The sequence below is a fragment of the Rhinopithecus roxellana genome, chromosome 19, assembly GCF_007565055.1.
Source record: "Rhinopithecus roxellana isolate Shanxi Qingling chromosome 19, ASM756505v1, whole genome shotgun sequence".
Lineage (NCBI taxonomy): Eukaryota > Metazoa > Chordata > Mammalia > Primates > Cercopithecidae > Rhinopithecus > Rhinopithecus roxellana.
In genome coordinates, this window is record NC_044567.1 from 49,054,775 (window position 1) to 49,074,706 (window position 19,932).

Below are 19,932 nucleotides of genomic sequence, written 5' to 3' on the forward strand. Positions count from 1 at the left end.
CTGTCTTATAAAATATATCTGAAATTCGAATATTTTCCTTTTCATCTTTACTGTCACTGCTGTAATCCAAGTTACTATTATATTTTTAAAAACTTGTTAGTGAAAAAATGTAACATATACTGAGGTACATACCTGTTATCCAGCTTCAACAATTAACTCATGGCCAGTCTTGTTTCATCTATTACTCCTCCCACTGAGATCATTTTGAAGCAAATAGAGATATTATTTTCATGTTGTAAATATTTCAGTATATAGCTCTAAAAATCACTACATTTAAAAATGTTAACCCCCTTCTTAGAACCATTCAATGGCTTCCCATTTTACACGAACAATAAAACCTACACTCCTTACTGCAGCTTGTTAAGTCCTTATGTGTCTGACCTTTGATCCTCTTTCTAACCCCATTGTATACCTTCTTCTCTTTACTCAGTACTCTGTAGCCATTCTGGCATTTTCCTGTTGTTTGGCCCCATCAGGATGTTTGTTCAGTTTGGGGCCTTGGCACATGCTGTTCCTTCCTCCTGGCTTGCACTTCCCTGACTCTTTACATGGCAGATTTCATCTTATCCTTCACCCCTTGGCTCAAATGTCACCTTTACACAGGGGGTTTTCCTTAATTATTATACATAACTAGCTCCTTCCCACTACTCTATCGCCCTTTTTATTTCCTGCATAGTACTTATTGAATTGGAAATTATTTTATTTGCTTATTGCTCATTTTCTGGTTTTCACTATTGGCTGGTTTTCACTATTGGAATGGTCAGGTTTCTGGATCTGCCCAGGCATGGTAGCTCATGCCTATAATCCCAACACTTTGGGAGGCCAGAAGTTTGAGACTAGCCTAGGCAATGTAGCTAGACCCTTCTCTACAAAAAAATTTTTTAAAATTAGTTGGGTGTGGTGGCTTGTACCTATAGTCCTAGCTACTAGGGAGGCTAGGGCAAGTGGATCACTTGCGCATGGGAATTTGAGGTTGCAGTGAGCTGTGCTCCTGCCACTGCACTCCAGCCTGGACAACAGAGCTAGACCCTGTCTCAAGAAAACAAAAAAACAAAACAGAATGGGTAGAGACCTTCTGTCTTGTGTCTTTAATACTTGGAGCAGTATGTGGCTTATACTAGGTGCTCAATAGATAACATGTTGAGTAAATACATGTTATCTAGGGGGCTTGACATGACTGTAGAGGAAGGTTCATGTTGTTGAGAAGATTAAATAAAAACTTTTTAGTTAGAATGGGTTATGATGTAAATTAAAATATAAATCTAATGTCTTTTGCCTTCCTTATTACAATGTGCCCTGCTTATTTTAGGCTGCCTTTAATATTGGTTGGGAACAAATCTGATCTGGTGGAATATAGTAGTATGGAGACCATCCTTCCTATTATGAACCAGTATACAGAAATAGAAACCTGTGTGGAGGTATGCCTCATAATTTGATTTGAAAATTTATTTTTGATGAATTCTTACTAAATTGGGGTTTTAAATAGGGGGGACAATGTGGAATGGAATAAATTTCCTGCTCTTTGTAAAGTCATGTAAACCAAATAAAACAGAGAAGTTGGAGTTGGCCTCTGAGCTCTTTCTAGACATTCATATTGTGATGTCCACAAAGATGCATTTTTCGTTTTTTTTCAAGGAATCTTTCTTTTGCCGTATGGTGATAGTTTGAAAATTGTTTTTAGCTCTCCTAATTGATTTCAGAGTGTAAAATTTTAATTTTATTTTTTTCAGTGTTCAGCGAAAAACCTGAAGAACATATCAGAGCTCTTTTATTATGCACAGAAAGCTGTTCTTCATCCTACAGGGCCCCTGTACTGCCCAGAGGAGAAGGAGGTAACAGGCTGTGTTTATAGGGGCTGGAATGTGTATGTAGTAACTCTAGTATGGTAGTGATTTTTAGTATTTGTGTAGAGATTAAACTGCTAAAATTTAAATTTGTTGCTTATTAAATGGTTACATTTACCAGGTACTCTTCTTCAATGACATTCACATTAAATATTCATAGTATTTTCCACATCAATGGAATCTAATCAAGTACTGCTTCAGGAAGTGCCATTAAAACAAACAGAAGAATTGGCAACAATAACAACAAAAAAGTCCAAATGGTCTTCTTGTTTTGGTCTTCTTGTTTTGCTACTATAAAATCTACAAATTGAAAAACACACACAAACAAAAATCTGATACAGTTTTTTGACATAGGCGCAACGTAATACGATGTGACTACTCCTTTTGTTTTTGTTTTTTTTTCTTTTGAGACAGAGTCTCGCTCTGTCACTCAGGCTGGAGTGCAGTGGCACGATCTCGATCTCGGCTCACTGCAACCTCCACCTCTGGGGTTCAAGTGATTCTTATGCCTCAGCCTGCCACAGTAGCTGGGATCACAGGCATGCGCCACCATACTCGGCTAATTTTTGTATTTTTAATAGAGACAGGGTTTCACCATGTTGCCCAGGCTGATCTTGAACTCCTGACCTCAAGTGATCTGCCTGCCTGGGCCTCCCAAAGTGCCGGGATTATAGGCGTGAGCCACTGCACCCAGCCCCTTTTGTTTTATAGCTAAGAAACACAGTAACTGCTTATTGAAATATCCAAAATTTAATATTTTGCCATAGACATTAAAAAACTAAATTTTTTTGAGGTATATTTCAAGTACCTTAAAATTCATCCTTTTAAAGTTATACAATTCCGTGGTTTTTAGTATATTCACAAAGTTATGCAGTCATCACCATGCTCTAATTTCAGAACATTTCATCACCCCAAAGAGAAACCCTGTACCCATTAGCAGTCACTCCCTTTTGTCCCCTTACTCAACCCTTGGCCAGCACCAATCTACCTTCTGTCTCTGTGGATTTGCCTCTCTGGACATTTTATATAAATGGACTCATACAATATGTGGTCTTTTGTTTCTGGCTTCTTTTACTTAGCATAATATTTTCAAGGTATATCCACGTTATAGCATGTGTCAGTATTTCATTTCTTTTTATGGCCCAATAATCATTTTATGGATACACCATGTCTTTGGTGGGCTTTATTTTATTTTTATTTTTATTATTTTTTGAGATAGAGTCTCATTCTGTCACCCAGGCTGGAGAGCAGTGGTGTGATCACAGCTCACTGCAACTGCAAGCTCCTGGGCTCAAGCGATCCTCCCGCCTTAGCCTCCTGAGTAGCTAGGACTGTAGGCGTTCGCCACTGTGCCCAGCTGATTTTTTTTTTATTTTATTTTTTGTAAAGACAGGGTTTCGCCATGTTGCCCAGGCTAGTCTCAAACTCCTGGGCTCAAACAATCTTCCCGCCTCCACCTTTGCCTCCAAGAGTGCTGGGATTACAGGTGTGAGCCACCACACCTAGCTGGATATATCGTATTTAGTTTATCCCCATATCTGTTGATGGATATTGAATAGTTTCTACCTTCAGGCTATTATGAATAGACTGTTGTAAACATTCAATACAAGTTTTTGTTTGAACATTTGTTTGCTTTTTTTTTTTTTTGAAGACAGGGTCTTGCTTTGTCACCCAAGCTGGAGCTGCAGTGGCATGATTACAGCTTACTATAACCTCAAACTCCTGGCTCAAGCAGTCATCCCACCTAAACCTCTCAAGTAGCTGGAACTATAGGCACACACCACCATGCCTGACTAGTTTTTCTTTCTTTCTTTTTTTTTTTTTTTTTTGAGACAGAGTTTTGCTCTTGTCACCCAGGCTGGAGTACAATGGTGCAATCTTGGCTCACCGCAACCTCCGCCTCCTGGGTTCAGGTGATTTTCCTGCCTCAGCCTCCCAAGTAGCTGGAATTACAGGCAAGGGCCACTACACCCTACTAATTTTGTATTTTTAGTAGTTATGGGGTTTCTCCATGTTGGTCAGGTTGGTCTTGAACACTCACCCTCAGGTGATCCTCCTTCCTAGGCCTCTCAAAGTGCTGGAATTACAGGCATGAGCCACTGCTCCTGGCCTGTTCTTTTTTTTGGGGGTCAGGGACTTACTCTGTCACCCAGGCTAGAATGCAGTAGCGCATTCACAGCTCACTGCCCCCTCAACTTCCTGGCTTCAGCAATCCTCCCACGTCAGCCTCCCAAATAGTTGGGATTACATGTGTGTACCACCACACCCAACTAATTTTTGTGTTTTTAGAAGAAGATAGGGTTTCACCGTGTCGCCCACGTTGGTCTTAAACTCCTAGGCTCAAGCAGTCCACCTGCCTTGGCCTCCCAAAGTGTTGGGATTACAGGTGTGAACCACCATGCCTGGCCTTTTTTTGTTTTTAAATTTAGAGACAAGATCCTGCTTTGCAGCCCAGGCTAGAGCACAGTGGTGTGATCATAACTCACTGCAGCCTCAAACTCCAAGGCTCAGGCCATCCTCCCACCTCAGCCTCCTGAGTAGTTGGGACTACAGGCACATGGCACCGTGCCCAGCTAATTTTTAAATTTTCTTGTAAAGTCAAGATCTCACTATGTTGCCCAGGCTGGTCTCAAACTCCTGGCCTCAAACAATTCTCCCATCTAGCCTCCCAAAGTGCTGGGATTACAGGCCTGAGCCAACACTCCTGGCCTGTTTTAAATTCTTTTGAGTACATTTAGTAGTTGAATTGCTGAGTCACATGGTAATTGTATATTTAACATATTGAGGAATCAGCAGCTACTTTACACAATGACTGGACCATTTTACATTCCCACCAGCAGTGTATGAAGGTTCCAGTTTCTCCACATCTTTGCCACACTTGTTATTTTACTTTTCTTTTTTGGTTTATTATAGCCATCCTAGTAGATGTGGTTGGGATCTCATTGTTTTGATTTGCATTTCCCTGATGGCTAATGATGTTGTGTAATTTTTCATATGCTCATTGGCCATCTTCTTTGGAGAAATGTCTATTGCCTATTCAAAGTCCTTTCCCATTTTTGTTTTAAAGAGACAGGGTCTAACTCTCATCCAGGCTGGAGTACAGTGGCATGATCATGGCTCACTGCAGCCTCAACCTCCTGGACCCAAGCAGTCCTCCCACTCAGCCTCCTGAGTAGCTGGGACTATAGGTGCATGCCACCACACACAGCTAATTTTTAATTTTTTTGTAAAGATGGGGTCTTGCTGAGTTGCCCAAGGTGGTCTTGAACCTCTAACCTCAAACAGTCCTCCTGTCCCAGCTTCCTGAGTAGCTGCCGTTGCCCATTTTTTAGTTGGGCTGTCTTTTTTTTTAAGTTAATTTTTCTTTTAAGAAGCAGGGGCTGGGTACAGTGACTCATGCTGGTAATCCCAGCACTTTGGGAGGCTGAGGCAGGGGGATCACTTGAGGCCAGGAGTTCGAGACCAGCGTGGCCAACGTGGCAAAACGCTGTTTCTACTAAAAATACAAAAATTAGCTGGGTGTAGTGGCGCATACCTGTAATCCCAGCCACTGACGAGAATCACTTGAATCTGGGAGGTGGAGGTTGCAGAGAGCTGAGATTGCACCACTGCACTCCAGCCTGGGCTACGGATTGAGACTTTGTCTCAAAAAAAAAGAAACAAGTCTTTGCTATATTCCCCAGGCTGGTCTTGAACTCCTGGCCTCCTCCTGCCTCAGCCTCCTGAGTAGCTGAGATTACAAGTGTGAGCCACCACACCACCACACCCAGCTTGAGGTGGTTGCTTTGGTTCCGTTTGTCAAGAGAAGTATTGTTTTTAAGAATAAAAAGTTGCAGGTAATTTTCAGGAAAAGTTTATAGTATAAGTGAGTGGTTAGCAAACTGACTCATGGGCCATATTTGGCCTACCACCTGTTTTCACACAGTCTGTACACTAAGAAAACATTTTATTTATTTATTTATTTATTTATTTATTTATTTATTTATTTATTTATTTGAGATGGAGTCTTGCTGTGTTGCCCAGGTTGGAGTGCAGTGGTATGATCTCAGCTCACTGAGTTCAGGCGATTCTCCCACCTCAACCTCCCAAGTTGTTGGGACTACAGGCATGTGCCACCACATCTGGCTAATTTTTATATTTTTGGTAGAGACGGGGGTTTCACCACATCGGCCAGGCTGGTCTCGAACTCCTGACCTCAGGTGATCTGCCTGCCGCTGCCTCTCAAAGTGCAGGGATTACAGGCATGAACCACTGTGCCTGGCCATATATTTTTAAATGATTGAAAAAAAGTCAAAATAAATAATATTTGTGATAGGTGAAAATTATATTACATTCAGATTTTATGATTTCATGAAAATAAAGTTTGACTGTAACATAGCCATGGTCATTCTTTCATGTTATCTGTGGCTGTTTGCATGCTACAAAGGCAAAGTTTAGTAGTTTCAATAGAGTTTATATGTGCTACTCTCATCTCTTCTCACTGCTGCTGAGTGTACTACTAATTGCACTTACACACCTAGACAGCATTTCAAGTACTATGTATATCACTGTACCAGGACCTTTTATTTATATTCATTGCATACCCATCATGCCAAAACATGAAAATAATAATAAAGTATTTTTTTAGATGGGAAAGCAGATAAATTTTCCAGGTTTAAATTACAGTTCCAGCATCATTTTTTTAGACATCGGTGCAAATGCAAAGGAAATTTCCATATTTCGTAATCCATTTAACTATGTAATTGAGTTTCCATTAACCTTCAACTGGAATTGATTAATCTGCATTGTAATGACACTCTAAAAGGCAAACATCAAGAAAAGAATCAAATATGATTTTATAAATACCTTGTGTTCTATTGAAGTCATAGGTTTGTGGATATGTACGAGTATTGGCAGTATATATTTGTGCAAAAAGACATTTTCAAAGATGGGACATGTAAAATGTCATTACAGATCAGCATTAACGTATAAACATTTGCAATTAATTTTCATGGTAGACAACACTAACTTTGAACCCTAACAAAGCAAAATGTTTTCCTTCCAAAAAACAATTTCATTCTTTTCATTAATAAATTTGTATTGCAGAACTGTACTCAGTTGTATTTTGAGTTCTGTCAAAAAACCTTTGTAGAAGTTTGATTTCTTTCTTACTATGTAAGTACCTAAATGACATGCTTGATTTTGCCTGTTGGCCCCAAAGCCTAAAAAATTGCTGTGTGGCCCTTTACAGAAAAAGTGCCAACTCCTAGTATAAATAATTAATTTGAGTTATCCCTTAATCTGATTCTAGTTTACTCTTATTCCTGGTTTACTTTTCCTTAGTTAGGATTCTTCTTTCTAATTTACTCTGAATCCAGTATTTCCCAAACTTACCTCATCATAATAGTCACTAGGTGTTACTTGTTAAAAACATAGATTCTGGCCAGGCCGGTGGCTCACGCCTGTAATCCCAGCACTTTGGAAGGCCAAGGTGGGCGGATCACAAGGTGAGGAGATCGAGACTATCCTGGCTAACATGGTAAAACCTTGTCTTTACTAAAAATACAAAAAAATTAGCTAGGCGTGATGGCAGACGCCTGTAGTCCCAGCTACTCAGGAGGCTGAAGCAGAAGAATGGCGTGAACCCAGGAGGCGGAGGCTTGCAGTGAGCCGGGATTGCGCCACTGTACTCCAGCCTGGGCGACAGAGTGAGAAGACTCTGTGTCAAGAAAACAAAACAAAACAAAACAAAAAAACCAAAATACATAGATTCCATTCTGATTCAGATAGGTGTTTTATATATGATAAAGGAAATTTGGGAAACAGTCTTAATACTATGGGAACTGTTACAGGAATTTACCTCTGAGGCCTTAGCCTAGCAGTATATGAAATCCCCTCTATTAGTTTGTTCTCAATTTTTTAATTGCTACTTTGTTCTCAGGCCTGTTATTAGTTCTGCTAATCTTTTAATCCCTCATCCCCATCCCCATTCCATAAGAGTTAAAATATCTACCACCATCCGTTACTCAATTCTTAGGTGGACCTGAGTGAGAGGTAAAATTTTCAACTTTTAGACTATACCTTGTTTTACACAAGTACAAACTTTAAATTGCCTATAATGGAATCTTTTATTTAAACAACAATCTTTTCTCTTTTCTCTTTTCTTTTCCTTACTCTTCTCTTCTCTTCTCTTTTCTTTTCGAGATGGAGTCTCACTCTGTCTCCCAGGATGGAGTGCAGTGGCACGATCTCAGCTCTCTACAGCCTCTGCCTCCCAGGTTCACATGATTCTCCTGCCTCAGCCTCCCAAGTAGCTGGGATTACAGGCGTGCACCACCATGCCTGGCTAATTTTTGTATTTTTAGCAGAGATGGGGTTTCATCATGTGGACTAGTCTGATCTAAAACTCCTAGCCTCAGGCTGGGCGCGGTGGCTCAAGCCTGTAATCCCAGCACTTTGGGAGGCCGAGACGGGCGGATCACGAGGTCAGGAGATCGAGACCATCCTGGCTAACATGGTGAAACCCCCTCTCTACTAAAAAATACAAAAAAAAAAAAAACTAGCTGGGCGAGGTGGCGGGTGCCTGTAGTCCCAGCTACTCCGGAGGCTGAGGCAGGAGAATGGCGTGAACCCAGGAGGCGGAGCTTGCAGTGAGCTGAGATCCGGCCACTGCACTCCAGCCTGGGCGACAGAGCAAGACTCCGTCTCCAAAAAAAAAAAAAAGAAAAAAAAACTCCTAGCCTCAAGTGATCTGCCCGCCTTGGCCTCCCAAAGTGTGTGGTGAGCCACCACATCCAGCCAAATACCATAATTTTTTACAGCTTTATTAAGTAGAATTTTTAATACTTTTTAGTAGTCCTTTTTTTAATGTTACATTTTCAGGTGGTTAGTTTTTAAATATGACATTGGGCCAATACCTTAGAGCTCTTTAGCTTTGCATTTCAAGCTTTAATGAAAAGTGTGTGTATTGTTGGCTGGGTGTGATGGCTCATGCCTGTAATCCCAGCACTTTGGGAGGCTGAGGCAGGTAAATCACGAGGTGGGGAGAGCGAGACTATCCTGGCTAACATGGTGAAACCCCATCTCTACTAAAAATACGAAAAATTAGCTGGGCGTGGTGGCACATGCCTGTAGACCCAGCTATTCGGGAGGCTGAGACAGGAGAATTGCTTGAACCTGGGAGGCGGAGGTTGCAGTGAGCCAAGATTGCACCACTGCACTCCAGCCTGGGCAACACAGCAAGATTCCGTCTCAGAAAAAAAAAAAAAGAAGAAGAAAAGTACATTGTTTATTTTTCTTAAAATTACTTTTTGAGGCCGGGCGCGGTGGCTCAAGCCTGTAATCCCAGCACTGTGGGAGGCCGAGACGGGCGGATCACAAGGTCAGGAGATCGAGACCATCCTGGCTAACCCGGTGAAACCCCGTCTCTACTAAAAAATATAAAAAACTAGCCGGGCGAGGTGGCGGGCGCTTGTAGTCCCAGCTACTCGGGAGGCTGAGGCAGGAGAATGGCGTAAACCCGGGAGGCGGAGCTTGCAGTGAGCTGAGATCTGGCCACTGCACTCCAGCCTGGGCGACAGAACGAGACTCCATCTCAAAAAAAAAAAAAAAAAAAAAAATTACTTTTTGAAAATGTACCCCTTTATTATGTGAGGAAAAATCACTTAGACAAAATAAAAGGTTATCTTTGGGTTCTGTTTTGTATATTATTCTTGCTGTTGCTTCTTTTGGAAATGTTTAAATTATTCAACTTATTTTAAAGGAGAGTAAATGAAATATAACAATGTAGTTTTTATTAATCTTTAATGTCTAACATTAGGATCACATTTATAGAAGCATTATCTTACCATTCATTATTTTAAAGAATAAATCACCTGTGATTGTAGATGTTATAGTCCATTTAGTACTCTTTCTTTTATAAAGAAAGCCCTATTAGATGCTTTCTTTTTTTTTGAGACGGAGTCTTTCTTTGTCTCCCAGACTGGAGTGCAGTGGTACAATCTCGGCTCACTGCAACCTCTGCCTCCCGGGTTCAAGCGATTCTCCTGCCTCAGCATCCCAAGTACTGGGACTACAGGCATGCACCACCACACACAGCTAACTTTTGTATTTTTAGTAGAGACGGAGTTTCGCCATGTTGGCCAGGCTGGTCTCGAACTCCTGATCTCAGGTGATCTGCCCTCCTCGGCCTCCCAAAGTGCTAGGATTACAAGTGTGAGCCACCACACCCAGCCTCAAATGCTTTCTAAATGTCTGACTTCTTTTTCTCATTTCTTTCTAATCTCTTAGTATCTTAAGTTTTATCTTTTTCTCACTATATCAAATTACTCTCCCAAAGATCCCATTTAAAACAAGAATAGAAGGGGTTATCTGTGTATGTTTGGAAGATAATTATTTTCTTTCCTATTTTTTAAAGAATTTCTTTTCTGCATTTGAGTTTGATAGCATGATCAAAGCTGTCATCATTACCATTTTGTAAGTTAATAAGTTTATATTTCCTCAGCTTGACATCTCATTTCTCTGATTTAGGTAGAACCATAGGAGATCTATTTCCAAGCTTAGACAAAATTCGAAGCTCTCCTTGAAGTTTTATTCTCAAAATTGTTGACAGTGATTACCCTATAGTGGTTATACAGTAAAAAAGCATGTGGGCCTTATTTTCAAATAGTCATTTATTTATTCTATCCATGATGAATCATAAAACAAAAATGAAGGAAATTGTCAGAATATATTTCCAGCAGCACTAGTCATAACAGTTTTAGAGTCACAAAAGGCAAAGTTCTTTTTTAAAGTATAAATAATTCTTATACTAGGAAGTTAGTAAAAATTTTTTACACTTACTGACCAGTGATAATTTTGCCACTTGTTTGTGAATAAGCGTATTTTATTTCCCAGCTTTAACATACACACAGGGGACAGATCAAAACGAATCTCATTCTGCTATCAGAAGGTGGATGGTCAGAAATCAGAAGTTGAGGGGAAAGTCCTTAGTAGTTTTATAAGTCAGTTCATATTCTCTATGGAATGACAGAAGATATAAATAAATAAATAGTTCTTCTTTATGTGACTAGAAAAATGAATCCCTCCTAAAGATGAACTTCTCCTTTGCCTGTTCTTTTTTTTTTTTTTTTTTTTTTTTTTGAGACGGAGTCTGGCTCTGTCGCTGGAGTGCAGCGGCCAGATCTCAGCTCACTGCAAGCTCCGCCTCCTGGGTTCACGCCATTCTCCTGCCTCAGCCTCCCAAGTAGCTGGGACTACAGGGGCGTGCCACCACGCCCGGCTAATTTTTTGTATTTTTAGTGGAGACGGGGTTTCACCGTGTTGGCCAGAATGGTCTCGATCTCCTGACCTCATGATCCGCCCGTCTCGGCCTCGCAAAGTGCTGGGATTACAGGCGTGAGCCACCGCACCCAGCTTTCCTTTGCCTGTTCTTAAAGGATTTGTGGTCATAAGGGGAGAGCTTGACCGTTCCAGTTATCAGTCCCAGCAAATATTGCCTCGTTTACTTAAAAAGGTTTTCATATAAAAGTAAATAGCTTTGCTTTAGTTCATTTTTTCATGTTGGTTGTATTTGATATTGTGTAAAAACAATCAGAATTTTTCTCAGCATTGCTTATGAAAATCACAGTTTAAATAATTATTTCTTTTCTCAATGATTTATAGATGAAACCAGCTTGTATAAAAGCCCTTACTCGTATATTTAAAATATCTGATCAAGATAATGATGGTACTCTCAATGATGCTGAACTCAACTTCTTTCAGGTAATGGTCCTTTATTTCAGACATTTGCATATCTTTTTTTTTTTTTTTTTTTTTGCTGAAAGCTATAAAATGTATTAGCTTAAACAACAAGAACAGTATGTTATAAACATAAGTTTCTTTCACATAGAACTATCACATCAACCTATATATGCCTTTACTTAGGCTATAAAACTCTCTTATGCCCCGGAATTAAGGGGATTTTGATAGCTTCATTTTATGGTATAAAGTGGGTGTGTTAAGGATAACTTGGAATCTGAACTGTGAATCATTTTGCTTTCTTAGTTTTGAATAACATAGCTACACAAATAGCCCTGTGTTTTAGATACAGGATGGAGGGAGTTGGAAATGTTTCTAAGTATGACATGTTTTACTTTTGTTTTTTAAGATAGAGTCTCACTCTGTCACCCAGGCTGGAGTGCAATGGTGCAATCTTGGCTCACTGCAACCTCCGCCTCCTGAATTCAAGCGATTCTCCTGCCTCAGCCTCCCAGGTAGCTGGGACTACAGGCATGTGCCACCACACCCAGCTAATTTTTGTATTTTTAGTGAAGATGAGGTTTCACCATGTTGGCCAGGGTGGACTCGATCTCCTGACCTCATGATCCGCCTGCCTCAGCCTCCCAAAGTGCTGGGATTACAGGCGTGAGCCACCGTGCCCGGCCCATGTTTTACTTAAATAATACAAAGTGGAGACTATTCCTAATGTAGAATATGTTTCTTTGGTTGCAATTCTTGGATATAATGTTGCTTTGTAGATTACCATTTTATATTATTTGTGGTTTTAATGCTGGTTTGTTTTTAAATATTTTTTATGTTTTTTGCTAGAGGATTTGTTTCAACACTCCATTAGCTCCTCAAGCTCTGGAGGATGTCAAGAATGTAGTCAGAAAACATATAAGTGATGGTGTGGCTGACAGTGGGTTGACCCTGAAAGGTAGGTGAATTGTATTTTTCCCCCTTTTGAAACTTAATATTTTCAAAATTTGGCAGAAGGTGAAGGTCTTTATTGCATTATTTATACTTTAAGGAAATGTTAATATTTACTAGTATGCCTAAAGTCTGATTTGGATATTTACGAGTTGGGAGGGACAGACCATTGTTGGGGATTATCATCTTTACTGCCAGTATAAATTAGAGGTGGGGAAATTGGTTGGATCTCAAGGATACAGAGGTCCACCTGAGGGAAGGAGCTATCTGGAACAAAAAAAAAAAGTGGCCGGGTGCGGTGGCTCAAGCCTGTAATCCCAGCACTTTGGGAGGCCGAGACGGGCGGATCATGAGGTCAGGAGATCGAGACCATCCTGGCTAACATGGTGAAACCCCGTCTCTACTAAAAATACAAAAAACTAGCCGGGCGAGGTGGCGGGTGCTTGTAGTCCCAGCTACTTGGGAGGCTGAGGCAGGAGAATGGCGGGAACCCAGGAGGCGGAGCTTGCAGTGAGCTGAGATCCGGCCACTGCACTCCAGCCTGGGCGACAGAGCGAGACTCCGTCTCAAAAAAAAAAAAAAAAAAAAAAGTGTCTTAAAATTCTTCCTACTCAGAAACAGCCTTTAAATAGTCATTATTTTTAGGGAATTTTGTCTATTGGTCAAATTTACCAGTATAGAATGTTCCCTGGAGAATATATTATAGAGGCACAGTGAAGTTAATGAGATTGAAAACCAGAATTTTCCATGACAAAAATAAACTCAAAGATCTGTAGAACACTACTCTTGTATAACTTTGTGCATGTCAGTATATTCCTTGAGATGTAATGTTGGCCATTTCCTCCTGTGATCTCTCTTGCTGAGCTGGGTGTATATGTGAAACAACTCTGAAATCAGCTCTGTTTCATTGAGATACTTGTGAATTTTGTTTTGTTTTGAGCTTTACGATGCAAAGATAGCATCCATATGTTCATGAATCTAGTTCTTGCCATTATGTTACATGCTTTTCTCCTATGTGACTCTGTATCCTTTATTTACTAATTTACTTTATTTCAGGTTTTCTCTTTTTACACACACTTTTTATCCAGAGAGGGAGACACGAAACTACTTGGACTGTGCTTCGACGATTTGGTTATGATGATGATCTGGATTTGACACCTGAATATTTGTTCCCCCTGTATGTACCTTTGGTTTTGTTTTGTTTTTTAAATTTTTTATTGAGACAGGATCTCACTATGTTGCCCAGGCTGGTCTTGAACTCCTGGGCTCAAGTGACCCTCCCACCTCGGCCTCCCAAATTGCTGTGATTACAGGCATTGAGCCATGCCCAGTCACCTTTGGTCTTGTAATTGATTTTACTTGCTAAATATTTTTAAGGTTGATTTAGCACACATGGGGAGGTGGGCTTTAAGCTATTTGGGAATATTTTAGAGTTATAGCAGAGCTTTATAGCAGGATTTCTCAACCTCAGCACTATTGACATTTTGGACCAGACAATTTTTTGTTGTGGATGTCCTGTGCAGTATAGGATGTTTATCACATCCATAGAAGTCAGTGATACCTCCAGTTGTGACAACCAGAACTGTTGAGAAATTGCCAAATGTGCCCTCTGAAGTGAAATTATCCCCAGTTGAGAACCACTGATTCCCTTATGACTCAAACTTTTCCTCTTCTTGTGGAGACTACAAGTATCTTTTTTTTTGTTCGCTTTACTGAGGAAGGAAAAATAAGATGCTAGACAACAAACTTGTTTTGGGAGTCAAGAGATCTCAGAAATATGCTGGTTAACATTTTTCTTAACGTTGTTCTTCTCCCTTAGTTTTATAGCCTGTTCTTCTTAACTTAAGTTGAAGTCGGTATTTTCCTGAACAGCTTAAGTTGAAGTAGGTATTTTCCTAAACGACAGGTCTATTTGTGGTTCTTTTTCTTCTTCTTTCTTTCTTTCTTTTTTTTTTCTTTTTTTTTTTTGAGACGGGAATTTTGCTCTGTCACCCAGGCTGGAGTGCAGTGGCGGCGCAAGCTCTGCCTCCTGGGTTCACGCCATTCTCCTGCCTCAGCCTCCCGAGTAGCTGGGACTATAGGCGCCCGCCACCACACCCAGTTAATTTTTGGTATTTTTAAGAGAGGCAGCGTTTCACCGTGTTAGCCAGGATGGTCTCGATCTCCTAACCTTATGATCCGCCCGCCTTGGCCTTCCAAAGTGCTGGGATTACAGATGTGAGCCACCGCACCCGGCCTTTTTTTTTTTTTGAGGCGGAGTCTCGCTCTGTCGCCCAGGCTGGAGTGCAGTGGCCGGATCTCAGCTCACTGCAAGCTCCGCCTCCCGGGTTCACGCCATTCTCCTGCCTCAGCCTCCCGAGTAGCTGGGACTACAGGCGCCCACCACGTCGCCCGGCTAGTTTTTTTGTATTTTTACTAGAGACGAAGTTTCACCGTGTTAGCCAGGATGGTGTCGATCTCCTGACCTCGTGATCCGCCCGTCTCGGCCTCCCAAAGTGCTGGGATTACAGGCTTGAGCCACCGCGCCCGGCCTTTTTTTTTTTTAAGAGACAAGGTCTCATTTTGACTAGCTCACTGCAACCTCGAGCTCCATGGCTCAAGCAATCCTCCCACCTGAGCTTCCCGAATAGCTGGGACAATAGGTGTGCACCACAATGCCTGGCTATTTTTAATTTATTCCCCTCCCTCCCCTCCCCTCCCCTCCCCTCCCCTCCCTCCCCTCCCCTCCCCTCCCCTTTTCTTTTCTTTTCGTTTCGTTTCTCTTCTTTCCTTTTCTTTTCTTTTCTCTTTTCTTCTTTTCTTTTCTTTTTTCTTCTTTCTTTTCTTTCTTTGTTTCACTATATTTCCTAGGCTGATCTTGGGGCCTCAAATGATCTTCTTGCCTCAGCCTCCTAAGGTGCTGGGATTACAGGCCTGAGCCACCATGCCTGGCCCGTTATTTTCCTTTGATAATACTGTGTTTACGTTCTGTTTGTTTAAAAACGGACCCAATGGCCGGGCACGGTGGCTCAAGCCTGTAATCCCAGCACTTTGGGAGGCTGAGACGGGCGGATCACGAGGTCAGGAGATCGAGACCATCCTGGCTAACACAGTAAAACCCCATCTCTACTAAAAAATGCAAAAAACTAGCTGGGCGAGGTGGCGGGTGCCTGTAGTCCCAGCTACTCGGGAGGCTGAGGCAGGAGAATGGCGTGAACCTGGGAGGCGGAGCTTGCAGTGAGCCGAGATCCGGCCACTGCACTCCAGCCTGGGCGACACAGCGAGACTCAGTCTCAAAAAAAAAAAAAAAAAAAAAAAGTGGACCCAGTGCCATCCCCAAACAAGAGACTGCCTTGTTGCGGGATCCCTCTTCTATATCCCAGGGAAGCGAGCTTTTCAGGGGTGGTGACTTCCCAGGATCTGGCCTCAGAGTTTTCAGTCATTCTTCATTTTTTCATTGGCACATTACCTTCATGGTGCTCTGTTATTTTAGTATAGCACCTCCAGCTATCTATATAATGGTTCAGAAAGACTGTTGTTTTTTACTTCTCCATTTTTGAGGAAGCAAAGTTCTTCTGATTAGATTCCTAGTCCATTAATCAGTTCTAAACTGAAACTTCCTTTGACTAAGTTACTAAATCTTGGCTCAAGTTAATTTCCTAGATTTTTCAATAAATATATACTGAATGAATGAATTTGTTATAGGACTCTCTCATAAGGTTTTCTTTTCTTGTGTCATTTATGTGAATAGATGAATTCTATGGGAGGTTGCTTATTGCTTTAAGTATGACAGTTAGGAAATTCCCTGTCTTAAGGCATTGTGGCTTACACTAATCATCTCTTTCAGTTTTTTTTTTTATCCTCTTTGCCTTTAATTTTCTGAAAAATAACTTCCTGGAGCTACTACATGAATCTCTCTATCCTTATGGAACCCTCTTCCTCTATCCTTCACATTGCTGCTAGAATAGTGGATAAATAAATAAAAATTTGGCTCTGTCACTTCCCTTCAACCTGCTTTTCTGATATTTAAGAAAATGGGCCTGGTACAGTGGCTCATGCCTGTAATCCCAACACTTTGGGAGGCCAAGGTGGATGGATTGCTTGAGCCCAGGAATTCAAGCCAGCCTGGGCAACGGGGTGAGACCCCATCTCTACAAAAATACAAAAATTAGCCGGGCATGGTAGTGTGCGCCTGTGGTCCCAGCTACTCAAGAGGCTAAGATGGGCAGATTGATTGAGCCCAGGAGGTCGAGACTGCAGTGAGCTGTGATCATGCCACTGCACTGTAGCCTGAGCAACAGTGAGACCCTGTCTGAATTTAAAAACGGGAAAGAAAGAAAATGTTGTTACTTTGGAATGAGCATTATTATGACTCTTCTGAAGAGTGCCAAAATCACTCCAGAGAGTTTCCTTGGGAAATCTAAATGATACCAAGTGAAGATATTCTTGTAAATGGTATTACCTCACAAAAGACTTGTTGCAATTTTATATTCATTTCTTAAATTTTAAAATTTGATTAATGATTTATTTTACTCTTGAATTTTTTCAACAGGCTAAAAATACCTCCTGATTGCACTACTGAATTAAATCATCATGCATATTTGTTTCTCCAAAGCACCTTTGACAAGCATGATTTGGTAAGCCTTTAGCTGTAATTTTCCATAATATATAGGAAAATATTTTTCAGTGAATGATATAACTCTGTTCCCTGAGCTATGGGATGTGTATATCACATAGCCAAAAACTGCTTAACCTCTCTAAGTAAAATTCGCAAAAATATTTTCTGCTGTTTACCTTTGTTGTTTTCTCAAGATGAAAATGTCTAATTTCTAATAGACTCTTATAGGTTTTCTTATATACACGTGAGGAATTTTCTTGATAAAATGTAAAATTTCTTGTCACTTGTTAAGTAGTTTTAAAAAGCATAGCTTTACTAGATTGGGGGACTTTTGTGTTGGGAATTAGTATCTTAGCTATCTAAACATTATGTATCCTTGTGTTTCTTCAGGATAGAGACTGTGCTTTGTCACCTGATGAGCTTAAAGATTTATTTAAAGTTTTCCCTTACATACCTTGGGGGCCAGATGTGAATAATACAGTTTGTACCAATGAGAGAGGCTGGATAACCTACCAGGGATTCCTTTCCCAGTGGACGTGAGTATAGAGCTCCCCTCTTTCCTCTAGAGTTGCAAATAGTTTAAAATTATTATGTATTACATTTGTTACTTTGTAAGCTTGTGGGACCTTATGAAATGCTTCAATCATAATTGCCCCTAAGCAAGATTAGCTGCTGATATCTCTAAGATGAACTATAAATGTTCTATAAATTTATCAGGAAGGGACTGTTTTCTTTTGGATGATGTATTTCTAGTAGAGACAGGGTTTCACCATGTTGGCCAGGCTGGTCTTGAACTTCTGGCCTCAAGTGATCTGCCTGCCTCAGCCTCCCAAAGTGCTGGGATTACAGGCATGAGCTACCACGCCTAGCCTTTAATGAACTCTTAGTAAGATTTTGTGAGGATTTGTCTACAACCTAGTTATAGCGTGGTTGATATTATACCTAGGGTATTAAGGGAATCTTCTGGTCTTGCATAGTGACATAATTGCTTTAGCCTTAACTGACTCAACATTAGGATCTTTTCTTTTTTCAGATATGTAAGAAAGGCTAATTTCAGATTATTTTTGCACCTTTGTCACTTTTTTTTTTTTTTGAGACAGAATTTTGCTCTTGTTGCCCAGGCTGGAATGCAGTGGTGCGATCTCAGCTCACTGCAACCTCAGCCTCCCGGATTCAAGCGATTCTCCTACCTCAGCCTCCCAAGTAGCTGGGATTACAGGCATCCACCACCACACCTGGCTAATTGTGTATTTTTAGTAGAGACGGGATTTCTCCATGTTGGTCAGGCTGGTCTGGAACTCCTGACCTCAGGTGATCCACCCACTTCGGCCTCCCAAAGTGCTGGGATTACAGTCATGAGCTACTGTGCCTGGCCACCTTTGTCACTTTTTCTTGTGTGTTTTATTAAGTCCTCAACTGGCTAATATTTGAAAATGTATTAACTTTATATTAACTTGGAAAGTAGATCACGTAAAATATCCCCACTCTATCACGATTTTACCAGCCACTCACTGCTTATCTTTGTGGCCTTGGTGTTTCTGGGCAGATGGAGTAGAGAGAGGAATTACCTGCCATCTTGCATTCTTCTCCCTTTCTTCTCTGCCTTAAGAACAGCAGTGTAGGGCCAGGCAACGTGGCTCATACCTATAATCCTAGCACTTTGGGAGGCCAAGGCGGATGGATCACTTGAGATCAGGAGTTCAAGACCAGCCTAGGCAATGTGGCGAAACCCTGTCTCTACTAAAACATTTTTAAAAATTAAAAAATAAATTAGCCAGGCATGCTTGGAGGCACATGCCTGTAGTCCCAGCTACTTGAGGGGCTGATGCAGGAAGATCACTTGCACCCAGGGGATTGAGGCTACAGTGAGCCGTGTTTATGCCATTGCACTCTAGCGTGGATGACAAAGTAAAACTCTGTCTTTCAAAAAAAAAAAAAAAAGAATGGCAGTGTAGGAAAAACTGTGTTTGGGCACATAGGAAATTAAAGTAGTCTAGACAAAAATTAGGTGTGGTGCATAGTTTTTTAGCTATTGGATTTTTTTCCCATAAATATTCATTTAGGAATTTTCACATTTTAAATTCTTTTCTTTCATAGGCTCACGACTTATTTAGATGTACAGCGGTGCCTGGAGTATTTGGGCTATCTAGGCTATTCAATATTGACTGAGCAAGAGTCTCAAGCTTCAGCTATTACAGGTAAGTATCTAGATACTGTTCAGTTCATGATTAGAGATTTACACTCCATTTTCAAACGTAACAAAGAGTAAGAATAAATTCATCTTCATTAGTCTTCCATCTACACTCGATTAGTTTTCCTTGTGATCTGATCATTTCTTTTGTGTTGAGGTGCTTGATTTTACTGTTTATGAAAAGAAATCAAGAGTAGAGACTTAGCTTCAAGTCTACTCCCTGGGGTTACTCCACTGATGAAAATGAAGAGCTGCCGGGCGCGGTGGCTCAAGCCTGTAATCCCAGCACTTTGGGAGGCCGAGACGGGCGGATCACGAGGTCAGGAGATCAAGACCATCCTGGCTAACATGGTGAAACCCCGTCTCTACTAAAAATACAAAAAACTAGCCGGGCGACCTGGCGGGCGCCTGTAGTCCCAGCTACTCGGGAGGCTGAGGCAGGAGAATGGCGTGAACCCGGGAGGCGGAGCTTGCAGTGAGCTGAGATCCGGCCACTGCACTCCAGCCTGGGCGACAGAGCGAGACTCCGTCTCAAAAAAAAAAAAAAAAAAAAAAAAAAGAAAATGAAGAGCTATGGGCATTAAAGGATTTACCAGTTGATCTTGCATTTTAATTTTCTTTAAACATTAAAA

At 41.0% G+C, this 19,932-nt stretch overlaps 1 protein-coding gene across 10 annotated transcripts in view; it reads left to right on the forward strand.

The window, feature by feature from the left end:
* Nucleotides 1-19,932, forward strand: part of RHOT1 (ras homolog family member T1) — an 82,528-nt gene that overhangs the window by 38,280 nt on the left and 24,316 nt on the right. For all 10 annotated transcript variants that reach the window (XR_004055061.1, XM_010372282.2, XM_010372284.2 and 7 more), the window contains exons 7-14: nucleotides 1,310-1,418; nucleotides 1,731-1,832; nucleotides 11,487-11,585; nucleotides 12,411-12,519; nucleotides 13,569-13,689; nucleotides 17,044-17,128; nucleotides 17,500-17,645; nucleotides 19,207-19,307. Coding sequence is in view for 9 of the 10 variants with exons in the window: in XM_010372282.2 (XP_010370584.1) it covers nucleotides 1,310-1,418; nucleotides 1,731-1,832; nucleotides 11,487-11,585; nucleotides 12,411-12,519; nucleotides 13,569-13,689; nucleotides 17,044-17,128; nucleotides 17,500-17,645; nucleotides 19,207-19,307 (872 nt within the window). In the remaining variant the exon portion in view is untranslated. The remainder of the gene's footprint in view (nucleotides 1-1,309; nucleotides 1,419-1,730; nucleotides 1,833-11,486; nucleotides 11,586-12,410; nucleotides 12,520-13,568; nucleotides 13,690-17,043; nucleotides 17,129-17,499; nucleotides 17,646-19,206; nucleotides 19,308-19,932) is intronic.